This window comes from Oncorhynchus clarkii, unplaced genomic scaffold (assembly GCF_045791955.1).
Source record: "Oncorhynchus clarkii lewisi isolate Uvic-CL-2024 unplaced genomic scaffold, UVic_Ocla_1.0 unplaced_contig_6293_pilon_pilon, whole genome shotgun sequence".
NCBI classification, from domain to species: domain Eukaryota; kingdom Metazoa; phylum Chordata; class Actinopteri; order Salmoniformes; family Salmonidae; genus Oncorhynchus; species Oncorhynchus clarkii.
Genome location: NW_027258237.1, coordinates 44,365 through 68,874, shown reverse-complemented (window position 1 = coordinate 68,874; position 24,510 = coordinate 44,365). Strand labels below are relative to the sequence as shown.

Below are 24,510 nucleotides of genomic sequence, written 5' to 3'. Positions count from 1 at the left end.
GGATAAATAAATCAAAAAAACACCTTTTGAGACTGACCCCTGACCTATGGTATAAAGGCCTCACACTTCTCATCGCCCTCCTATCTGCCCTGTTGGACAGCTGGAGCATACAACTTCCTGGAGTATACAACTTCCTGGAGCATACAACTTCCTCTTCTTCCTTCTGGTTCCTGAAAGAGTGATCGCAAAAGACTTGAACAGAACAAGAAAACACAAAACAAGCCCCTCCCCTTCTGAGTCTAGGGAGTACAGTGAATCTCTCTGGCTAGGCAGGCGGCGTTATCGTCCCAGACGGAGTCCACAACCTTTAGGACTCCCACACATCTCCCGGTCGTCTTGTCAGTAGGGAGTCCACGTCGTTGCACCTTGCCTCAGTCCATTGTTAATTACCCAGACTCATACACAGACTTCTATTTGAGGAAAAAGCGTCCCATTCCTACTCAGGTGAATATTATGATGCAAAACAGGGAATATAATGACATTAAACAGAGATAATATAATGACATTAAACAGAGATAATATAATGACATTAAACAGTATAAATATAACAGAGATAATATGACATAACAGTATAAATATAATGACATAAAACAGTATAAATATAATGATATAAATCAGTATAAATATAACAGATGCTATAAAGAGATAAAATAATGACATAAAACAGAGATAATATAATGGTATAAAACAGTGAAGCTATAACAGAGATGATATAATGGTATAACAGTATAAATATAATGATATAAATCAGTATAAATATAACAGATGCTATAAAGAGATAAAATAATGACATAAAACAGAGATAATATAATGGTATAAAACAGTGAAGCTATAACAGAGATAATATAATGACGTAAAACAGTGATGCTATCGGACAGTGTTATTGGGCAATAGTTCACCATCTATAATATTAGGTCTATCATATGCCTCCTATCTCACCCTTATGGGAACAGTCTGTCTCAGAGATACCCTTTTGTACTTTGCCTCTGGCCCCAAATACATTTGCACATAGATCATTCCCTCTAACCCATAGCACCTGAATCACTGCTGCTAGGCCACTTTATATAGTTAAATGTTTTATGTAACTAGTTTTAAACATGCTAAAATGTGCTCAAGTCAATAAGTCCGTTTCCAACACACCCAACCACACCCCTATATTCACTGAGAGTGGTACCACCCAACCACACCCCTATATTCACTGAGAGTGGTACCACCCAACCACACCCCTATATTCACTGAGAGTGGTACCACCCAACCACACCCCTATATTCACTGAGAGTGGTACCACCCAACCACACCCCTATATTCACTGAGAGTGGTACCACCCAACCACACCCCTATATTCACTGAGAGTGGTACCACCCAACCACACCCCTATATTCACTGAGAGTGGTACCACCCAACCACACCCCTATATTCACTGAGAGTGGTACCACCCAACCACACCCCTATATTCACTGAGAGTGGTACCACCCAACCACACCCCTATATTCACTGAGAGTGGTACCACCCAACCACACCCCTATATTCACTGAGAGTGGTACCACCCAACCACACCCCTATATTCACTGAGAGTGGTACCACCCAACCACACCCCTATATTCACTGAGAGTGGTACCACCCAACCACACGCTTGTATTCACGTGCTCTCTCCCTCTACCCCCCCCTCCCCTCTCTCTCTCTACCCCCTCTCTACCCCCCTCTCTCCCTCTACCCCCCCCCTCCCCTCTCCCCCATAGGGCCTACTAAAGGCTAGGAGGGTATTGGAGGAGGACTATGGCAGTATGCACGTGTACTTCGGCATGCCTCTGTCAGTCCGACAGCTGACGAAGGGGAGGGTGGACCGCTGTGAATACAACCTCCTACCCAGGTACACAACCAGCGCTGTCCGTTGTCTGGTCTCACGTTGGTCTTCAGAACAAAACCAACTCTTTCCTTCTGCTCATACAGTTGACGTCAGAGGTTTGCATACACCTGAGACAAATACATTTAAACTCAGTTTTTCACAATTCCTGACATTTAGTCCTAGTAAAAATTCCCTGTCTTAGGTCAGTTAGGATCACCACTTTATTTTAAGAATGTGAAATGTCAGAATAATAGTAGAGAGAGTGATTTATTTCAGTTTTTATTTCTTTCATCACATTCCCAGTGGGTCAGAAGTTTACATACACTCAATTAGTATTTGGTAGCATTTCCTTTAAATTGTTTAACTTTGGTCAAACGTGTCAGGTAGCCTTCCACAAGCTTCCCACAATAAGTTGGGTGAGTTTTGGCCCATTCCTCCTGACAGAGCTGGTGTAACTGAGTCAGGTTTGTAGGCCTCCTTGCTCACACACGCTTTTTCAGTTCTGCCCACAAATGTTCTATGGGATTGAGGTCAGGGCTTTGTGATGGCCACTCCAATACCTTGACTTTGTTGTCCTTAAGCCATTTTGCCACAACTTTGGAAGTATGCTTGGGGTCATTGTCCATTTGGAAGACCCATTTGCGACCAAGCTTTAACTTCCTGACTGATGTCTTGAGATGTTGCTTCAATATATCAACATAATTTTCCTCCCTCATGATGCCATCTATTTTGTGAAGGGCACCAGTCCCTCCTGCAGCAAAGCACCCCCACAACATGATGCTGCCACCCCCGTGCTTCACGGTTGGGATGGTGTTCTTCGGCTTGCAAGCCTCCTCCTTTTCCTACAAACATAACGATGGTCATTATGGCCAAACAGTTCTATTTTTGTTTTATCAGACCAGAGTACATTTTTCCAAAAAGTACGATCTTTGTCCCCATGTGCAGTTGCAAACTGTAGTCTGGCTTTTTTTATGGCGGTTTTGGAGCAGTGGCTTCTTCCTTGCTGAGCGGCCTTTCAGGTTATGTTGATATAGGACTCGTTTTACTGTGGATATAGATACTTTTGCAATTGTGATACAGTGAATTATAAGTGAAATAATCTGTCTGTTAACAATTGTTGGAAAAATGACTTGTGTCAAGCACAAAGTAGATGTCCTAACTGACTTGCCAACACTATAGTTTGTTAACAAGAAATGTGTGGAGTGTTTGAATAACGAGTTTTAATGACTCCAACCTAAGTGTATGTAAACTTCTGACTTCAACTGTATCTCTTCTAAACCTCGTCCCCCGTCTCTCCCTCAGAGACCTTCCCCAGAGGCCCAGTGTAGAGACCCAGGAGTGTGTGAGCTGGCTCGCCCAGCAGGTGATACGTGTCCAGGAACAGAGCTCCATCCTCAGCCCCTGGTCTCTCATGGCCTGCCTGGTGCTCCAGGACCATCAGAACACAGACCCAGGTACACAGCTGAGTAAGAGGAGCTGGACCATCTGTATCCCAGCAGTCATTACTCTCATTAACAAAAGATGATGTTTATTTTTTATTATTTTATGCTTCACGGTATTACGAGCAGGAGAGGAACGAGAGAAGGGTCTCTCCTGGGAGCTGCTCACCCAGAGGACACTGTGGCTCAAGGGACTGGCGATCAGCTTCGGAGCCCGCCTGGACTGGCCTGGTTGGTTGATTATTCCACGGACAGACAGATGCTGATTTCTAGATGGTTTTCTGAAACAATAGTAAACCTTAGGTCCTGCTGCTATCTATGGTCACATATGTCCAGCCCCGTTCAGCAGGTAGAAGGGTTTAGTGTGAGCTGTTCCTACAGGCTGATCAGGCCATGTGGATTCTGTCTCAGTAATACAGGAACACACATCCAAGGACTGCTGATCTAGGATCCGGTCCCCACCTGGTTCCAACAGTCTCATTCATTATGATCTAACAGGCTAAACTGATCCGAGATCAGCATTCCTACCCTGGGAGGCTTTGAGTATACCCCCCCCCCCCCCCAGAACATTCAGTATTTTACTCTGATCTAGTCTAGATGGTACAGTGTGGTACACTTAGAAATGAGACACACACACCTGGAATTGTCCTCAGCGCAGTGTGCCGTGTTTCTCTGTCCTCTACAGAACAGCCACCTGAAAACCAGGTAATGGCGTCCAGCATGGCTTTGCACCGCTCTGTGATTCGCTGTCACCAAGGCCGTGTCACACTGCTGGAGGAGGAGGGGCCTGTGGGGGCTGGGCCTTTCACAACAGAGGAGGGTGTGGTCAGGCGGGCGCGGGCGGTGCTTATGGTTGCGGCCTATAGGAACCAGGCGCTGCATGTGTTCATACGTCCGGCCATGCTGGCTCTGGCCATACACACAACACGCAGCTCACAGAGAGGTGAGTTAGACACGCAGCTCACAGAGAGGTGAGTTAGACACGCAGCTCACAGAGAGGTGAGTTAGACACGCAGCTCACAGAGAGGTGAGTTAGACACGCAGCTCACAGAGAGGTGAGTTAGACACGCAGCTCACAGAGAGGTGAGTTAGACACGCAGCTCACAGAGAGGTGAGTTAGACACGCAGCTCACAGAGAGGTGAGTTAGACACGCAGCTCACAGAGAGGTGAGTTAGACACGCAGCTCACAGAGAGGTGAGTTAGACACGCAGCTCACAGAGAGGTGAGTTAGACACGCAGCTCACAGAGAGGTGAGTTAGACACGCAGCTCACAGAGAGGTGAGTTAGACACGCAGCTCACAGAGAGGTGAGTTAGACACGCAGCTCACAGAGAGGTGAGTTAGACACGCAGCTCACAGAGAGGTGAGTTAGACACGCAGCTCACAGCGAGGTGAGTTAGACACGCAGCTCACAGCGAGGTGAGTTAGACACGCAGCTCACAGCGAGGTGAGTTAGACACGCAGCTCACAGAGAGGTGAGTTAGACACGCAGCTCACAGAGAGGTGAGTTAGACACGCAGCTCACAGAGAGGTGAGTTAGACACGCAGCTCACAGAGAGGTGAGTTAGACACGCAGCTCACAGAGAGGTGAGTTAGACACGCAGCTCACAGAGAGGTGAGTTAGACACGCAGCTCACAGAGAGGTGAGTTAGACACGCAGCTCACAGAGAGGTGAGTTAGACACGCAGCTCACAGAGAGGTGAGTTAGACACGCAGCTCACAGAGAGGTGAGTTAGACACGCAGCTCACAGAGAGGTGAGTTAGACACGCAGCTCACAGAGAGGTGAGTTAGACACGCAGCTCACAGAGAGGTGAGTTAGACACGCAGCTCACAGAGAGGTGAGTTAGACACGCAACACGCAGAGGTGAGTTAGACACGCAGCTCGCAGAGAGGTGAGTTAGACACGCAGCTCGCAGAGAGGTGAGTTAGACACGCAGCTCGCAGAGAGGTGAGTTAGACACGCAGCTCGCAGAGAGGTGAGTTAGACACGCAGCTCGCAGAGAGGTGAGTTAGACACGCAGCTCGCAGAGAGGTGAGTTAGACACGCAGCTCGCAGAGAGGTGAGTTAGACACGCAGCTCGCAGCTCACAGAGAGGTGAGTTAGACACGCAACACGCAGCTCACAGAGAGGTGAGTTAGACACGCAACACGCAGCTCACAGAGAGGTGAGTTAGACACGCAGCTCGCAGAGAGGTGAGTTAGACACGCAACACGCAGAGAGGTGAGTTAGACACGCAACACGCAGAGAGGTGAGTTAGACACGCAACACGCAGAGAGGTGAGTTAGACACGCAACACGCAGAGAGGTGAGTTAGACACGCAACACGCAGAGAGGTGAGTTAGACACGCAACACGCAGAGAGGTGAGTTAGACACGCAACACGCAGAGAGGTGAGTTAGACACGCAACACGCAGAGAGGTGAGTTAGACACGCAACACGCAGAGAGGTGAGTTAGACACGCAACACGCAGAGAGGTGAGTTAGACACGCAACACGCAGAGAGGTGAGTTAGACACGCAACACGCAGAGAGGTGAGTTAGACACGCAGCTCGCAGAGAGGTGAGTTAGACACGCAGCTCGCAGAGAGGTGAGTTAGACACGCAGCTCGCAGAGAGGTGAGTTAGACACGCAGCTCGCAGAGAGGTGAGTTAGACACGCAGCTCGCAGAGAGGTGAGTTAGACACGCAGCTCGCAGAGAGGTGAGTTAGACACGCAGCTCGCAGAGAGGTGAGTTAGACACGCAGCTCGCAGAGAGGTGAGTTAGACACGCAGCTCGCAGAGAGGTGAGTTAGACACGCAGCTCACAGAGAGGTGAGTTAGACACGCAGCTCACAGAGAGGTGAGTTAGACACGCAGCTCACAGAGAGGTGAGTTAGACACACAACACGCAGCTCACAGAGAGGTGAGTTAGACACACAACACGCAGCTCACAGAGAGGTGAGTTAGACACACAACACGCAGCTCACAGAGAGGTGAGTTAGACACGCAGCTCGCAGAGAGGTGAGTTAGACACGCAACACGCAGAGAGGTGAGTTAGACACGCAACACGCAGAGAGGTGAGTTAGACACGCAGCTCGCAGAGAGGTGAGTTAGACACGCAGCTCGCAGAGAGGTGAGTTAGACACGCAGCTCGCAGAGAGGTGAGTTAGACACACAACACGCAGCTCACAGAGGTGAGTTAGACACACAACACGCAGAGGTGAGTTAGACACGCAGCTCACAGAGGTGAGTTAGACACGCAGCTCACAGAGAGGTGAGTTAGACACGCAGCTCACAGAGAGGTGAGTTAGACACGCAGCTCACAGAGAGGTGAGTTAGACACGCAGCTCACAGAGAGGTGAGTTAGACACGCAGCTCGCAGAGAGGTGAGTTAGACACGCAGCTCGCAGAGAGGTGAGTTAGACACGCAGCTCGCAGAGAGGTGAGTTAGACACGCAGCTCGCAGAGAGGTGAGTTAGACACGCAGCTTGCAGAGAGGTGACTTAGACACGCAGCTCACAGAGAGGTGAGTTAGACACGCAACACGCAGCTCACAGAGAGGTGAGTTAGACACGCAACACGCAGCTCACAGAGAGGTGAGTTAGACACGCAGCTCGCAGAGAGGTGAGTTAGACACGCAGCTCACAGAGAGGTGAGTTAGACACGCAGCTCACAGAGAGGTGAGTTAGACACGCAGCTCACAGAGAGGTGAGTTAGACACGCAGCTCACAGAGAGGTGAGTTAGACACGCAGCTCACAGAGAGGTGAGTTAGACACGCAGCTCACAGAGAGGTGAGTTAGACACGCAGCTCACAGAGAGGTGAGTTAGACACGCAGCTCACAGAGAGGTGAGTTAGACACGCAGCTCACAGAGAGGTGAGTTAGACACGCAGCTCGCAGAGAGGTGAGTTAGACACGCAGCTCGCAGAGAGGTGAGTTAGACACGCAGCTCGCAGAGAGGTGAGTTAGACACGCAGCTCACAGAGAGGTGAGTTAGACACGCAGCTCACAGAGAGGTGAGTTAGACACGCAGCTCACAGAGAGGTGAGTTAGACACGCAGCTCACAGAGAGGTGAGTTAGACACGCAGCTCACAGAGAGGTGAGTTAGACACGCAGCTCACAGAGAGGTGAGTTAGACACGCAGCTCACAGAGAGGTGAGTTAGACACGCAGCTCACAGAGAGGTGAGTTAGACACGCAGCTCACAGAGAGGTGAGTTAGACACGCAGCTCACAGAGAGGTGAGTTAGACACGCAGCTCACAGAGAGGTGAGTTAGACACGCAGCTCACAGAGAGGTGAGTTAGACACGCAGCTCACAGAGAGGTGAGTTACACGCAGCTCGCAGAGAGGTGAGTTAGACACGCAACACGCAGCTCGCAGAGAGGTGAGTTAGACACGCAACACGCAGCTCGCAGAGAGGTGAGTTAGACACGCAACACGCAGCTCGCAGAGAGGTGAGTTAGACACGCAACACGCAGCTCGCAGAGAGGTGAGTTAGACACGCAACACGCAGCTCGCAGAGAGGTGAGTTAGACACGCAACACGCAGCTCACAGAGGTGAGTTAGACACACAACACGCAGAGGTGAGTTAGACACGCAGCTCGCAGAGAGGTGAGTTAGACACGCAGCTCGCAGAGAGGTGAGTTAGACACGCAGCTCGCAGAGAGGTGAGTTAGACACGCAGCTCGCAGAGAGGTGAGTTAGACACGCAGCTCGCAGCTCACAGAGAGGTGAGTTAGACACGCAACACGCAGCTCACAGAGAGGTGAGTTAGACACGCAACACGCAGCTCACAGAGAGGTGAGTTAGACACGCAACACGCAGCTCACAGAGAGGTGAGTTAGACACGCAGCTCGCAGAGAGGTGAGTTAGACACGCAACACGCAGAGAGGTGAGTTAGACACGCAACACGCAGAGAGGTGAGTTAGACACGCAACACGCAGAGAGGTGAGTTAGACACGCAACACGCAGAGAGGTGAGTTAGACACGCAACACGCAGAGAGGTGAGTTAGACACGCAACACGCAGAGAGGTGAGTTAGACACGCAACACGCAGAGAGGTGAGTTAGACACGCAACACGCAGAGAGGTGAGTTAGACACGCAACACGCAGAGAGGTGAGTTAGACACGCAACACGCAGAGAGGTGAGTTAGACACGCAACACGCAGAGAGGTGAGTTAGACACGCAGCTCGCAGAGAGGTGAGTTAGACACGCAGCTCGCAGAGAGGTGAGTTAGACACGCAGCTCGCAGAGAGGTGAGTTAGACACGCAGCTCGCAGAGAGGTGAGTTAGACACGCAGCTCGCAGAGAGGTGAGTTAGACACGCAGCTCGCAGAGAGGTGAGTTAGACACGCAGCTCGCAGAGAGGTGAGTTAGACACGCAGCTCGCAGAGAGGTGAGTTAGACACGCAGCTCACAGAGAGGTGAGTTAGACACGCAGCTCACAGAGAGGTGAGTTAGACACGCAGCTCACAGAGAGGTGAGTTAGACACGCAGCTCACAGAGAGGTGAGTTAGACACGCAGCTCACAGAGAGGTGAGTTAGACACACAACACGCAGCTCACAGAGAGGTGAGTTAGACACACAACACGCAGCTCACAGAGAGGTGAGTTAGACACACAACACGCAGCTCACAGAGAGGTGAGTTAGACACACAACACGCAGCTCACAGAGAGGTGAGTTAGACACGCAGCTCGCAGAGAGGTGAGTTAGACACGCAACACGCAGAGAGGTGAGTTAGACACGCAACACGCAGAGAGGTGAGTTAGACACGCAGCTCGCAGAGAGGTGAGTTAGACACGCAGCTCGCAGAGAGGTGAGTTAGACACGCAGCTCGCAGAGAGGTGAGTTAGACACACAACACGCAGCTCACAGAGGTGAGTTAGACACACAACACGCAGAGGTGAGTTAGACACGCAGCTCGCAGAGGTGAGTTAGACACGCAGCTCGCAGAGAGGTGAGTTAGACACGCAGCTCACAGAGAGGTGAGTTAGACACGCAGCTCACAGAGAGGTGAGTTAGACACGCAGCTCACAGAGAGGTGAGTTAGACACGCAGCTCACAGAGAGGTGAGTTAGACACGCAGCTCGCAGAGAGGTGAGTTAGACACGCAGCTCGCAGAGAGGTGAGTTAGACACGCAGCTCGCAGAGAGGTGAGTTAGACACGCAGCTCGCAGAGAGGTGAGTTAGACACGCAGCTCGCAGAGAGGTGAGTTAGACACGCAGCTTGCAGAGAGGTGACTTAGACACGCAGCTCACAGAGAGGTGAGTTAGACACGCAACACGCAGCTCACAGAGAGGTGAGTTAGACACGCAACACGCAGCTCACAGAGAGGTGAGTTAGACACGCAGCTCGCAGAGAGGTGAGTTAGACACGCAGCTTGCAGAGAGGTGACTTAGACACGCAGCTCACAGAGAGGTGAGTTAGACACGCAACACGCAGCTCACAGAGAGGTGAGTTAGACACGCAACACGCAGCTCACAGAGAGGTGAGTTAGACACGCAACACGCAGCTCACAGAGAGGTGAGTTAGACACGCAACACGCAGCTCACAGAGAGGTGAGTTAGACACGCAACACGCAGAGAGGTGAGTTAGACACGCAACACGCAGAGAGGTGAGTTAGACACGCAGCTCGCAGAGAGGTGAGTTAGACACGCAGCTCGCAGAGAGGTGAGTTAGACACGCAACACGCAGAGAGGTGAGTTAGACACGCAACACGCAGAGAGGTGAGTTAGACACGCAACACGCAGAGAGGTGAGTTAGACACGCAGCTCGCAGAGAGGTGAGTTAGACACGCAGCTCGCAGAGAGGTGAGTTAGACACGCAGCTCGCAGAGAGGTGAGTTAGACACGCAGCTCGCAGAGAGGTGAGTTAGACACGCAGCTCGCAGAGAGGTGAGTTAGACACGCAGCTCGCAGAGAGGTGAGTTAGACACGCAGCTCGCAGAGAGGTGAGTTAGACACACAACACGCAGCTCACAGAGAGGTGAGTTAGACACGCAACACGCAGAGAGGTGAGTTAGACACGCAGCTCGCAGAGAGGTGAGTTAGACACGCAGCTCGCAGAGAGGTGAGTTAGACACGCAGCTCGCAGAGAGGTGAGTTAGACACGCAGCTCGCAGAGAGGTGAGTTAGACACGCAGCTCGCAGAGAGGTGAGTTAGACACGCAGCTCGCAGAGAGGTGCGTTAGACACGCAGCTCGCAGAGAGGTGAGTTAGACACGCAGCTCGCAGAGAGGTGAGTTAGACACGCAGCTCGCAGAGAGGTGAGTTAGACACGCAGCTCACAGAGAGGTGAGTTAGACACACAACACGCAGCTCACAGAGAGGTGAGTTAGACACGCAACACGCAGAGAGGTGAGTTAGACACGCAGCTCGCACAGAGGTGAGTTAGACACGCAGCTCGCAGAGAGGTGAGTTAGACACGCAGCTCGCAGAGAGGTGAGTTAGACACGCAGCTCGCAGAGAGGTGAGTTAGACACGCAGCTCGCAGAGAGGTGAGTTAGACACGCAGCTCGCAGAGAGGTGAGTTAGACACGCAGCTCGCAGAGAGGTGAGTTAGACACGCAGCTCGCAGAGAGGTGAGTTAGACACGCAGCTCGCAGAGAGGTGAGTTAGACACGCAGCTCGCAGAGAGGTGAGTTAGACACGCAGCTCGCAGAGAGGGGAGTTAGACACGCAGCTCGCAGAGAGGGGAGTTAGACACGCAGCTCGCAGAGAGGGGAGTTAGACACGCAGCTCGCAGAGAGGTGAGTTAGACACGCAGCTCGCAGAGAGGTGAGTTAGACACACAACACGCAGCTCACAGAGAGGTGAGTTAGACACACAACACGCAGCTCACAGAGAGGTGAGTTAGACACACAACACGCAGCTCACAGAGAGGTGAGTTAGACACACAACACGCAGCTCGCAGAGAGGTGAGTTAGACACACAACACGCAGCTCGCAGAGAGGTGAGTTAGACACACAACACGCAGCTCGCAGAGAGGTGAGTTAGACACACAACACGCAGCTCACAGAGAGGTGAGTTAGACACACAACACGCAGCTCACAGAGAGGTGAGTTAGACACACAACACGCAGCTCACAGAGAGGTGAGTTAGACACACAACACGCAGCTCACAGAGAGGTGAGTTAGACACACAACACGCAGCTCACAGAGAGGTGAGTTAGACACACAACACGCAGCTCACAGAGAGGTGAGTTAGACACACAACACGCAGCTCACAGAGAGGTGAGTTAGACACACAACTTGCAGCTCACAGAGAGGTGAGTTAGACACGCAGCTCGCAGAGAGGTGAGTTAGACACACTCCACTCCATTTGTAGCTGGTTCCTGTCTGTCTCACCATGTCTCTCTGTGTCTCCAGAGGACATATATAGCTACTTCAGGTTCCTCCTGGACCTCTTCTCCAACGACTTCATCTTCATCACTGGCAGATCCTCACAGGTAGGTCTTCACCCGTAACAGAGAATTGTGATACGTTGTGGGTAAATTGTGACTGATCTATATCTGCCCGCCCCTGTGTCTGCCTGTGTGTCCTGAAGGACTTTGAGGAGGCATGTTCGTTACTCAGGAAATGTGGAGCAGTCCAGACCAGTCAACAGGAAGTGACATCACCAGAGGAGGGTCAGAGGACTACCTCCTTCCTGCGAGCCCTGCTACAGCCCTTCATAGACGCCTACCAGGTATGCGGAGGACTTAACGTGCGTTTCAAATAGCACCCTATTACAGGCAGACAGGCAGACAGGCAGACAGGCAGACAGGCAGACAGGCAGGCAGGCAGACAGACAGACATCTAGTGCACTGTGAAGGGAGTACGGTACCACTTACAAATGCACTAGACACTGATCTCAGGTCTAATCTTAACCCAGATCCCAAGTCCGTTTCAAATACCCTCCACTAAAGGGTGTGTGTGTGTGTGTGTGTGTGTGTGTTCAGGTGGTGTTCAGTCACCTGTGTTTGGAGGATGTTGAGGTGTTCACAGAGAGACAGATGGTTCCTGCTGTCCGCAGCCTGGCCACCAAGCTCCTCTTATCGGGTAACTGACACACGCCTGTCCTCTCTCTCTCTCTCCCCTGACACACGCCTGTCCTCTCTCTCTCTCTCCCCTGACACACGCCTGTCCTCTCTCTCTATCTCTATATCATCTATATCTTTATCTATCTATCTAGTGGAAAGCCTTCCCAGAAGAGTGGAGGCTGTTATAGCAGCAATGTTCCAACATCTAGTGGAAAGCCTTCCCAGAAGAGTGGAGGCTGTTATAGCAGCAATGTTCCAACATCTAGTGGAAAGCCTTCCCAGAAGAGTGGAGGCTGTTATAGCAGCAATGTTCCTACATCTAGTGGAAAGCCTTCCCAGAAGAGTGGAGGCTGTTATAGCACCAATGTTCCAACATCTAGTGGAAAGCCTTCCCAGAAGAGTGGAGGCTGTTATAGCAGCAATGTTCCTACATCTAGTGGAAAGCCTTCCCAGAAGAGTGGAGGCTGTTATAGCAGCAATGTTCCTACATCTAGTGGAAAACCTTCCCAGAAGAGTGGCTGTTATAGCAGCAATGTTCCTACATCTAGTGATGACCATGATTTTGGGATGAGATGTTCAATAAGGTGTCCACATACTTTTGGCCAGGTAGTGTTTGTTTAGTAGGTTTTCAGGGACCAATTTCGGCTCATAACCGCTGTTTTTCAAAACTACCTGAAATTCTATAAATTACACAACATGTTGACAGGGCATCTTTACAGCTGCAATGTGTCACTTTTGGGGCATGTGAGTTATAGATCTGGCATTCCCATTGAAAGCCAGTCTAAGAAGCTGTAGATGTGTTCTGTGTTATAGATCTGTCAAATCAAATCAAATGTATTTATATAGCCCTTCGTACATCAGCTGATATCTCAAAGTGCTGTACAGAAACCCAGCCTAAAACCCCAAACAGCAAGCAATGCAGGTGTAGAAGCACGGTGGCTAGGAAAAACTCCCTAGAAAGGCCAGAACCTAGGAAGAAACCTAGAGAGGAACCAGGCTATGAGGGGTGGCCAGTCTTCTTCTGGCTGTGCCGGGTGGAGATTATAACAGAACATGGCCAAGATGTTCAAATGTTCATAAATGACCAGCATGATCGAATAATAATAAGGCAGAACAGTTGAAACTGGAGCAGCAGCACAGTCAGGTGGACTGGGGACAGCAAGGAGTCATCATGTCAGGTATTCCTGGGGCATGGTCCTAGGGCTCAGGTCCTCAGAGAGAGAGAAAGAAAGAGAGAATTAGAGAGAGCATATGTGGGATGAATTAGAGAATTAGAGAATTAGAGAACGCACACTTAAATTCACACAGGACACCGAATAGGACAGGAGAAGTACTCCAGATATAACAAACTGACCCTAGCCCCCCGACACATAAACTACTGCAGCATAAATACTGGAGGCTGAGACAGGAGGGGTCAGGAGACACTGTGGCCCCATCTTAGGACACCCCCGGACAGGGCCAAACAGGAAGGATATAACCCCACCCACTTTGCCAAAGCACAGCCCCCACACCACTAGAGGGATATCTTCAACCACCAACTTACCATTCTGAGACAAGGCTGAGTATAGCCCACAAAGACCTCCGCCACGGCACAACCCAAGGGGGGGGGGGGGGGGGGCGGGGGGGGCGCCAACCCAGACAGGATGACCACATCAGTGAATCAACCCACTCAGGTGACGCACCCCCTCCAGGGACAGTATGAGAGAGCCCCAGTAAGCCAGTGACTCAGCCCCTGTAATAGGGTTAGAGGCAGAGAATCCCAGTGGAAAGAGGGGAACCGGCCAGGCAGAGACAGCAAGGGCGGTTCGTTGCTCCAGAGCCTTTCCGTTCACCCTCCCACTCCTGGGCCAGACTACACTCAATCATATGACCCACTGAAGAGATGAGTCTTCAGTAAAGACTTAAAGGTTGAGACCGAGTTTGCGTCTCTGACATGGGTAGGTAGACTGTTCCATAAAAATGGAGCTCTATAGGAGAAAGCCCTGCCTCCAGCTGTTTGCTTAGAAATTCTAGGGACAGTTAGGAGGCCTGCGTCTTGTGACCGTAGCTTACGTGTAGGTATGTACGGCAGGACCAAATCAGAGAGATAGGTAGGAGCAAGCCCATGTAATGCTTTGTAGGTTAGCAGTAAAACCTTGAAATCAGCCCTTGCCTTAACAGGAAGCCAGTGTAGAGAGGCTAGCACTGGAGTAATATGATCACATTTTTTAGTTCTAGTCAGGATTCTAGCAGCCGTATTTAGCACTAACTGAAGTTTATTTAGTGCTTTTTCCGGGTAGCCGGAAAGTAGAGCATTGCAGTAGTCTAACCTAGAAGTAACAAAAGCATGGATTCATTTTTCATTTTTGGACAGAAAGTTTCTGATTTTTGCAATGTTACGTAGATGGAAAAAAGCTGTCCTTGAAACAGTCTTGATATGTTCGTCAAAAGAGAGATCAGGGTCCATTCTCATTGAAAGCCAGTCTAAGAAGCTGTAGATGTGTTCTATGAGTTATAGATCTGTCATTCCCATTGAAAGCCAGTCTAAGAAACTGTAGATGTGTTCTATGTGTTATAGATCTGTCATTCCCATTGAAAGCCAGTCTAAGAAGCTGTAGATGTGTTCTGTGTTATAGATCTGTCATTCCCATTGAAAGCCAGTCTAAGAAGCTGTAGATGTGTTCTATGAGTTATAGATCTGTCATTCCCATTAAAAGCCAGTCTAAGAAACTGTAGATGTGTTCTATGTGTTATAGATCTGTCATTCCCATTGAAAGCCAGTCTAAGAAGCTGTAGATGTGTTCTGTTATAGATCTGTCATTCCCATTGAAAGCCAGTCTAAGAAGCTGTAGATGTGTTCTATGAGTTATAGAGCTGTCATTCCCATTGAAAGCCAGTCTAAGAAGCTGTAGATGTGTTCTATGAGTTATAGAGCTGTCATTCCCATTAAAAGCCAGTCTAAGAAGCTGTAGATGTGTTCTATGAGTTATAGATCTGTCATTCCCATTAAAAGCCAGTCTAAGAAGCTGTAGATGTGTTCTATGAGTTATAGATCTGTCATTCCCATTGAAAGCCAGTCTAAGAAACTGTAGATGTGTTCTATGTGTTATAGATCTGTCATTCCCATTGAAAGCCAGTCTAAGAAGCTGTAGATGTGTTCTATGAGTTATAGAGCTGTCATTCCCATTAAAAGCCAGTCTAAGAAGCTGTAGATGTGTTCTATGAGTTATAGATCTGTCATTCCCATTAAAAGCCAGTCTAAGAAGCTGTAGATGTGTTCTGTTATAGATCTGTCATTCCCATTGAAAGCCAGTCTAAGAAGCTGTAGATGTGTTCTGTGTTATAGATCTGTCATTCCCATTGAAAGCCAGTCTAAGAAGCTGTAGATGTGTTCTATGAGTTATAGATCTGTCATTCCCATTAAAAGCCAGTCTAAGAAGCTGTAGATGTGTTCTATGAGTTATAGAGCTGTCATTCCCATTAAAAGCCAGTCTAAGAAGCTGTAGATGTGTTCTATGAGTTATAGAGCTGTCATTCCCATTGAAAGCCAGTCTAAGAAGCTGTAGATGTGTTCTATGAGTTATAGATCTGTCATTCCCATTAAAAGCCAGTCTAAGAAGCTGTAGATGTGTTCTATGAGTTATAGAGCTGTCATTCCCATTAAAAGCCAGTCTAAGAAGCTGTAGATGTGTTCTATGAGTTATAGAGCTGTCATTCCCATTGAAAGCCAGTCTAAGAAGCTGTAGATGTGTTCTATGAGTTATAGAGCTGTCATTCCCATTAAAAGCCAGTCTAAGAAGCTGTAGATGTGTTCTATGAGTTATAGAGCTGTCATTCCCATTAAAAGCCAGTCTAAGAAGCTGTAGATGTGTTCTATGAGTTATAGATCTGTCATTCCCATTGAAAGCCAGTCTAAGAAGCTGTAGATGTGTTCTATGAGTTATAGAGCTGTCATTCCCATTGAAAGCCAGTCTAAGAAGCTGTAGATGTGTTCTATGAGTTATAGAGCTGTCATTCCCATTAAAAGCCAGTCTAAGAAGCTGTAGATGTGTTCTATGTGTTATAGATCTGTCATTCCCATTGAAAGCCAGTCTAAGAAGCTGTAGATGTGTTCTATGAGTTATAGATCTGTCATTCCCATTGAAAGCCAGTCTAAGAAGCTGTAGATGTGTTCTATGAGTTATAGAGCTGTCATTCCCATTGAAAGCCAGTCTAAGAAGCTGTAGATGTGTTCTATGTGTTATAGAGCTGTCATTCCCATTAAAAGCCAGTCTAAGAAGCTGTAGATGTGTTCTATGTGTTATAGATCTGTCATTCCCATTAAAAGCCAGTCTAAGAAGCTGTAGATGTGTTCTATGTGTTATAGATCTGTCATTCCCATTAAAAGCCAGTCTAAGAAGCTGTAGATGTGTTCTATGCGTGTAATTTCTATGCTTCCCGTTCATACGTTTTTTTTTTTTTTTTTTGTCGTTTACTTTCGTTTTTTGTACTCCAGCTTCAAACACCTGAAAATACTATATTCAGGGGTTCTGGAGAATATATTTTAGACAGTTTAGATGGTAGAATTATTCTCTACGCTTGTTTTGGCGCATAAACTGAAAACAAACTATAAGAATTTTATTAACAGTCAATGGCAGATCTATTTCTGCACCTTTCACCTTCGCATGGTAGCAGCCAGTCCACAAGGTGGGGCGGTGTCCCTCTTCCATTCAGCCAGTCCACGAGGTGGGGCGGTGTCCCTCTTCCATTCAGCCAGTCCACGAGGTGGGGCGGTGTCCCTCTTCCATTCAGCCAGTCCACAAGGTGTCCCTCTTCCATTCAGCCAGTCCACAAGGTGTCCCTCTTCCATTCAGCCAGTCCACAAGGTGTCCCTCTTCCATTCAGCCAGTTCACACGGTGTCCCTCTTCCATTCAGCCAGTCCACACGGTGTCCCTCTTCCATTCAGCCAGTCCACACGGTGTCCCTCTTCCATTCAGCCAGTCCACACGGTGTCGTCTTGTGTGTGTGTGTCTAGGAGCTGACGTCGTGTGTGTGTGTGTGTGTGTGTGTGTGACTAGGAGCTGACGTCTTGTGTGTCTAGGACCTGACGTCTTGTGTGTGTGTGTGTGTGACTAGGAGCTGACGTCTTGTGTGTCTAGGCGAGCTGACGTCTTGTGTGTGTGTGACTAGGAGCTGACGTCGTGTGTGTGTGTGTGTGACTAGGAGCTGACGTCGTGTGTGTGTGTGTGACTAGGAGCTGACGTCGTGTGTGTGTGTGTGTGTGTTTAGGAGCTGACGTCTTGTGTGTGTGTGTGTGTCTAGGAGCTGACGTCTTGTGTGTGTGTGTGTCTAGGAGCTGACGTCTTGTGTGTGTGTGTCTAGGAGCTGACGTCTTGTGTGTGTGTGACTAGGAGCTGACGTCTTGTGTGTGTGTGTCTAGGAGCTGACGTCTTGTGTGTCTAGGTGAGCTGACGTCTTGTGTTTCTAGGAGCTGACGTCTTGTGTGTCTAGGCGAGCTGACGTCTTGTGTGTGTCTAGGAGCTGACGTCGTGTGTGTGTGTGTGTCTCTAGGCGAACTGACGTCTTGTGATGCCCTGTCATCTGATACCCAGAAGAATGTCCTGTCGGCTCTCCTGAGACTGGGCGCTGTGACCAGGCTGAGAACGTTAGTACACTTGAATGTAGTACACTTGAATGTAGTACCCTTGAATGTAATACACTTCAGTGGTTTCTGTGTGCTGTTGTTGTTTCAGAGCTGAGCATAGTGAATTCAGAGCCAACAAGCCAGCCATCAGTAGATTAGCAGATACTCTGGGTAAGAACGTAGAAATTACAGGTCAACTCCCTTCTAATAATATACTGTATACATACTCTCTGCTATAGTAATGATACATATACTGTATACATACTCTCTGCTATAGTAATGATACATATACTGTATACATACTCTCTGCTATAGTAATAATAAATATACTGTATACATACTCTCTGCTAAAGTTGTTGTAAGTCAGTAGAATTTATTGGTTTCAGTAAGGTCTCTCTCTCCCCTCTCTCTCCCCTCCCTCCCCCCTCTCCCCTCTCTCCCCTCTCTCCCCTCTCTCTCCTCTCTCTCCTCTCTCTCCTCTCTCTCTCTCTCTCTCTCTCCTCTCTCCTCTCTCCTCTCTCTCCTCTCTCTCCCCTCTCCCCTCTCTCGCTCTCTCCCCTCTCTCTCCCCTCTCCTCTCTCTCTCCTCTCTCTCTCTCTCGCTCTCTCCCCCTCTCTCCCCTCTCTCTCTCTCTCCCCTCTCTCTCTCTCTCCCCTCTCTCTCTCTCCCCTCTCTCTCTCTCTCCCTCTCTCTCTCTCCTCTCTCTCGCTCTCTCTCTCTCTCTCCTCTCTCTCGCTCTCTCCCCTCTCTCTCGCTCTCTCCCCTCTCTCTCTCTCCTCTCTCGCTCTCTCCCCTCTCTCTCTCTCCTCTCTCGCTCTCTCCCCTCTCTCTCTCTCTCTCTCTCGCTGTCTCCCGTCTCTCTCCTCTCTCCCGTCTCTCTCTCTCTCTCCCGTCTCTCTCCTCTCTCCCGTCTGTCTCCCCCTCCAGCGGGTAGACTGCCGGTACAGACCGCCCCTAACCCCAGGCTCTAGCCCTGGAGTACTGCAGATCAGACAGACTGGACCAAACATGTCTCTTCACTTCCTGTCTCCAACCCAACTCGGTGCCTGTATTCATACAGCGTCTTAGAGTGGAAGCGCTGAGTCCTCTTGTGCTGAACATCCAGACGCTGACTGACCTGATCTTCAGCACTATAATCAACTGAACTGTAAAGCTGTGTCCACTATAGCTGTTCTAATTATAGAGCTGGCCTTACTTAGAGTGAGTGATATCAATCCATCCATTACGTGTGAGCTGCTGTCAGGATCTAGTAGAATCAGTGAAGTTAATTTTTTTTAGCATCCAGACACTTCCGCTGGAGGCCACTAGATGGCAGTGTAACCACTGAGTCAATACACACGGTCTGAGTGGGTTAGTTCAAGATTTCAATGTAATTCATCAAACCAATCAATATATATAATGTATGCAAACACGTATCAGATATCAACATGTGAATTGTAATGTTTTTTTACATTTGATTTCCACTTTGTTCTTTTTTTTGAAGAAGAAGAATTCTTTAATAAAATGAATGTCACCTTATTGCAAAGACTGTTCCCTATTTCATGTTTGTATATTTCATGTTGGCCTCCCCTCTAAGTAGCATCTCGATGCTTGACATGTCACTGGCAGACAGTAACAGGCAGTGTACAGCGCCTTGCAAAAGTATTCATCCCCCCCCTTGCCGTTTTTCCTATTTTGTTGCATTACAACCTGTAATTTAAATTAATTTTTATTTGGATTTCATGTAATGGACAAACACAAAATAGTCCAAACTGGTGAAGTGAAAAGAAAATGTTTTATTGTTTCAAAAAAGCAGTAACAGATGGTGTGTCCAGTAAGAAGCAGTAACAGATGGTGTGTCCAGTAAGAAGCAGTAACAGATGGTGTGTCCAGTAAGAAGCAGTAACAGATGGTGTGTCCAGTAAGAAGCAGTAACAGACAGTGTGTCCAGTAAGAAGCAGTAACAGACAGTGTGTCCAGTAAAAAGCAGTAACAGACAGTGTGTCCAGTAAAAAGCAGTAACAGACAGTGTGTCCAGTAAAAAGCAGTAACAGACAGTGTGTCCAGTAAGAAGCAGTAACAGATGGTGTGTCCAGTAAGAAGCAGTAACAGATGGTGTGTCCACTACCACTCCTGAGCTGAACCCAGCTGATGTTACTGTGTCTCTGACGGTCAGATGGCAACCTGATCTGAACTGGCCCCTAAACAATTTATAGTCGAAGTCAGTTAATGTGACAATCCCCAAGCAACCGTGAAGAAAGGTTATGGCAATGGGGAGGTGTAGGAAGGCAGAAATGTGCCAGATTACAGGTAGGAGGAGACCAAGTGACCGACGCTGTGATTAATCTCCTGAAGTCAGTCAGTTAGTCAGTGGGTATTACAGACGCTGGGTCAGTTAGTCAGTGGGTATTACAGACACTGGGTCAGTCAGTTAGTCAGGAGGTATTACAGACACTGGGTCAGTTAGTCAGGAAGTATTACAGACACTGGGTCAGTTAGTCAGTGGGTATTACAGACACTGGGTCAGTCAGTTAGTCAGGAGGTATTACAGACACTGGGTCAGTCAGTTAGTCAGGAGGTATTACAGACACTGGGTCAGTCAGTTAGTCAGGAGGTATTACAGACACTGGGTCAGTCAGGATTTATTACAGACACTGGGTCAGTCAGTAGGTATTACAGACACTGGGTCAGTTAGTCAGGAGGTATTACAGACACTGGGTCAGTTAGTCAGGAGGTATTACAGACACTGGGTCAGTCAGTTAGTCAGGAGGTATTACAGACACTGGGTCAGTCAGGATTTATTACAGACACTGGGTCAGTCAGTAGGTATTACAGACACTGGGTCAGTTAGTCAGGAGGCATTACAGACACTGGGTCAGTTAGTCAGGAGGTATTACAGACACTGGGTCAGTCAGGAGGTATTACAGACACTGGGTCAGTCAGTAGGTATTACAGACACTGGGTCAGTTAGTCAGGAGGTATTACAGACACTGGGTCAGTTAGTCAGGAGGTATTACAGACACTGGGTCAGTTAGTCAGGAGGTATTATAGACACTGGGTCAGTTAGTCAGGAGGTATTAGACACTGGGTCAGTTAGTCAGGAGGTATTACAGACACTGGGTCAGTTAGTCAGGAGGTATTACAGACACTGGGTCAGTCAGTCAGGAGGTATTACAGACACTGGGTCAGTCAGTCAGGAGGTATTACAGACACTGGGTCAGTTAGTCAGGAGGTATTAGAGACGCTGTGTGACGGATTAATTATTCTGCTTTTATAAAGACTAAATTCCCAGACTTGCGACTCACCTGACACACGGCTAGACAGACATTTTGCATCCCAAATTGCACCCTATATCCTACATAGTGCACTATATGGGTTCTGGTCTAAAGTAGTGCACTATATAGGGAATAGGGCTTTGGTCTAAAGTAGTGCACTATATAGGGAATAGGGCTCTGGTCTAAAGTAGTGCACTATATAGGGAATAGGGCTCTGGTCTAAAGTAGTGCACTATATAGGGAATAGGGCTTTGGTCTAAAGTAGTGCACTATATAGGGAATAGGGCTCTGGTCTAAAGTAGTGCACTATATAGGGAATAGGGCTCTGGTCTAAAGTAGTGCACTATATAGGGAATAGGGCTCTGGTCTAAAGGTAAATCAAATTTTATTTGTCACATACACATGGTTAGCAGATGTTAATGCGAGTGTAGTGAAATGCTTGTGCTTCTAGTTCCGACCGTGCAGTAATATCTAACAAGTAATCTAACAATTCCACAACTACTACCTAATACACACAAGTGTAAAGGAATGAATAAGAATATGTACATATAAATTTATGGATGAGTGATGGCCGAACGGCATAGGCAAGATGCAGTAGATGGTAAAGAGTACAGTATATACTTATGAGATGTGTTATGTAGGGTATGTAAACATTATATAAAGGGGCATTGTTTAAAGTGACTAGTGATACATTTATTACATCCATTTTAAATTATTAAGCAGCCTCTTGGACCTAGACTTGGCGCTCAGGTACCGTTTGCTGTGCGGTAGCAGAGATTACAGTCTATGACTTGGCTGGCTGGAGTCTGACAAATTTGATGGCCTTCCTCTGACACCGCCTGGTATAGAGGTCCTGGATGGCAGGAAGCTTGGCCCCAGTGATGTACTGTGCTGTACGCGCTACCCTCTGTAGTGGCTTGCAGTCGGAGGCCGAGCAATTGTCGTACCAGGCAGTGATGCAACAAGTCAGGCAGGATGCTCTCGATGGTGCAGCTGTAGAACCTTTTGAGGATCTCAGGACCCATGCCAAATCTTTTCAGTCTCCTGAGGGGAAATAGGTTTTGTCGTGCCCTCTTCCCAACTGTCTTGGTGTGTTTGGGCCATGTTAGTTTGTTGGTGATGTGGACACCAAGGAACTTGAAGCTCTCAACCTGCTCCACTGCAGCCCCGTCGATGAGAATGGGGGCGTGCTCGGTACTCCTTTTCCTGTAGTCCACAATCATCTCCTTTGTTTTGATCACATTGAGAGAGAGGTTGTTGTCCACGCACCACACGGTCAGGTCTCTGACCTCCTACCTATAGGCTGTCTCGTCGTTGTCGGTGATCAGGCCTACTGTTGTTGTGTTGTCTGCAAACTTAATGATGGTGTTGGAGTTGTGCCTGGCCGTGCAGTCATGGGTGAACAGGGAGTACAGGAGGGGACTGAGCACGCACCCCTGAGGGGGCCATGTGTTGAGGATCAGCGTGGCGGATGTGTTGTTACCTACCCTCACCACCTGGGGGCGGCCCGTCAGGAAGTCCGGGATCCAGTTGCAGAGGGAGATGTTTAGTCCCAGGGTCCTTAGCTTAGTGATGAGCTTTGAGGGCACTATGGTGTTGAATGCTGACCTCCTAATCTGCCACTGTAGGCAGACACAGCACACCATTGGTTAGGCAGACACAGCACACCATTGGTTAGGCAGACACAGCACACCATTGGTTAGGCAGACACAGCACACCATTGGTTAAGCAGACACAGCACACCATTGGTTAAGCAGACACAGCACACCATTGGTTAGGCAGACACAGCACACCATTGGTTAGGCAGACACAGCACACCATTGGTTAGGCAGACACAGCACACCATTGGTTAGGCAGACACAGCACACCATTGGTTAGGCAGACACAGCACACCATTGGTTAGGCAGACACAGCACACCATTGGTTAAGCAGACACAGCACACCATTGGTTAGGTTAGGCAGCACAACAAGAGCAGATCAGCAAGAGCAGAGCCATTCGGGGCTCAGGGTTGGAATACCAACTGCAGTGTGTAATGCAGCCTAGTTGTAGTTACACCATCCCAGCAGCTATCTTCTCCATGCATGCACTTCGTAGCTGATAAGATATAGGCTATAGATAATTTGATTGAGATTACATTAAAACCTCTTAAGGATTGGCGCCTTTAAAAAAAAAAATGTTTATTTAGCCTAAAATGACATACCCAAATCTAGCTGCCTGTAACTCAGGCCCTGAAGCAAGGATATGCATATTCTTGGTACCATTTGAAAGGAAACACTTTGAAGTTTGTGGAAATGTGAAGTTAATGTAAGAGAATATAACACATTAGATCTGGTAAAAGATAATACAAAGAAAAAAACATGTTTTTTTTTGTATTTTTTTGTTCCATCATCTTTGAAATGCAAGAGAAAGGCCATAATGTTTTATTCCAGCCCAGGTGCATTTTAGATGTTGGCCACTAGATGGCAGCAGTGTATGTGAAAAGTTTTAGTCTGATCCAATGAACCATTGCATTTCTGTTCAAATTTCTATATAAAGACTGTCCAAATGAGCCTAATTGGTTTATTAATAACTTTTCATGTTCATAACTGTGCACTATCCTCAAACAATAGCATGGTATTATTTCACTGTAACAGCTACTGTAAATTGGACAGTGCAGTTAGATGAGCGTCTTCTACCCCCAAGCCGCGTCTTTGTGAGACGAGGTGTGGGTGAACGGAAGATCTTTGCATGTCTATTTCCTACTTTAAAGCATGGAGGAAGTGTGGAGGTGTAGAGGTGCTTTGCTGGTGACACTGTCTGTAATTTATTTTGAATTCAAGGCACACTTAACCAGCATGGCTACCACGGCATTCTGCAGCGATATGCCATCCCATCTGGTTTGGGCTTAGTGGGACATTCCACACCTCCAGGTCTGTCTGTCTGTCTGAATGTTTGTTTGTCTGTCTATCTTTTTGTCTGTCTGTTGTAGTTTGGGCAGTCTCTCTTCACGGGCTGTCTTCAGGGACTGTCTGTCTTTCTGTCTTCAGGATGTGTAAGGACTATTTTACCAAGAAGGAGAGTGATGGAGTGCTGCATCAGATGACCTAACCTAAACCTGTCACTGTTACATTGAGCTGGGTGAATATGAATGACAGTAGCCTAAACCTGTCACTGTTACATTGAGCTGGGTGAATATGAATGACAGTAACCTAAACCTATCACTGTTACATTGAACTGAATGAATGGAATATGAATGACAGTCATCCAATATGATGTAATAGAAATAAGACCATGCTCATTTAAATAATATCGTCCTCCCTAATCTTAAATGGTGCTGATTGACACCGATCTGCAACGCCAGGTGCTAAAATAGAATTTGGCTTTATTTGA

At 48.1% G+C, this 24,510-nt stretch overlaps 1 protein-coding gene across 1 annotated transcript in view; it reads left to right on the top strand.

The window, feature by feature from the left end:
• Positions 1-19,271, top strand: part of LOC139396224 (dihydroxyacetone phosphate acyltransferase-like) — a 36,315-nt gene extending 17,044 nt beyond the window's left edge. Inside the window, exons 7-16 of the mRNA XM_071143361.1 lie at positions 1,740-1,870; positions 3,149-3,312; positions 3,412-3,516; positions 3,971-4,228; positions 11,631-11,710; positions 11,809-11,949; positions 12,203-12,302; positions 17,814-17,907; positions 17,996-18,057; positions 18,814-19,271. Coding sequence (XP_070999462.1) covers positions 1,740-1,870; positions 3,149-3,312; positions 3,412-3,516; positions 3,971-4,228; positions 11,631-11,710; positions 11,809-11,949; positions 12,203-12,302; positions 17,814-17,907; positions 17,996-18,057; positions 18,814-18,857 — 1,179 coding nt within the window. The 3' untranslated portion in view covers positions 18,858-19,271. The remainder of the gene's footprint in view (positions 1-1,739; positions 1,871-3,148; positions 3,313-3,411; positions 3,517-3,970; positions 4,229-11,630; positions 11,711-11,808; positions 11,950-12,202; positions 12,303-17,813; positions 17,908-17,995; positions 18,058-18,813) is intronic.
• Positions 19,272-24,510: the final 5,239 nt, after the last annotated feature.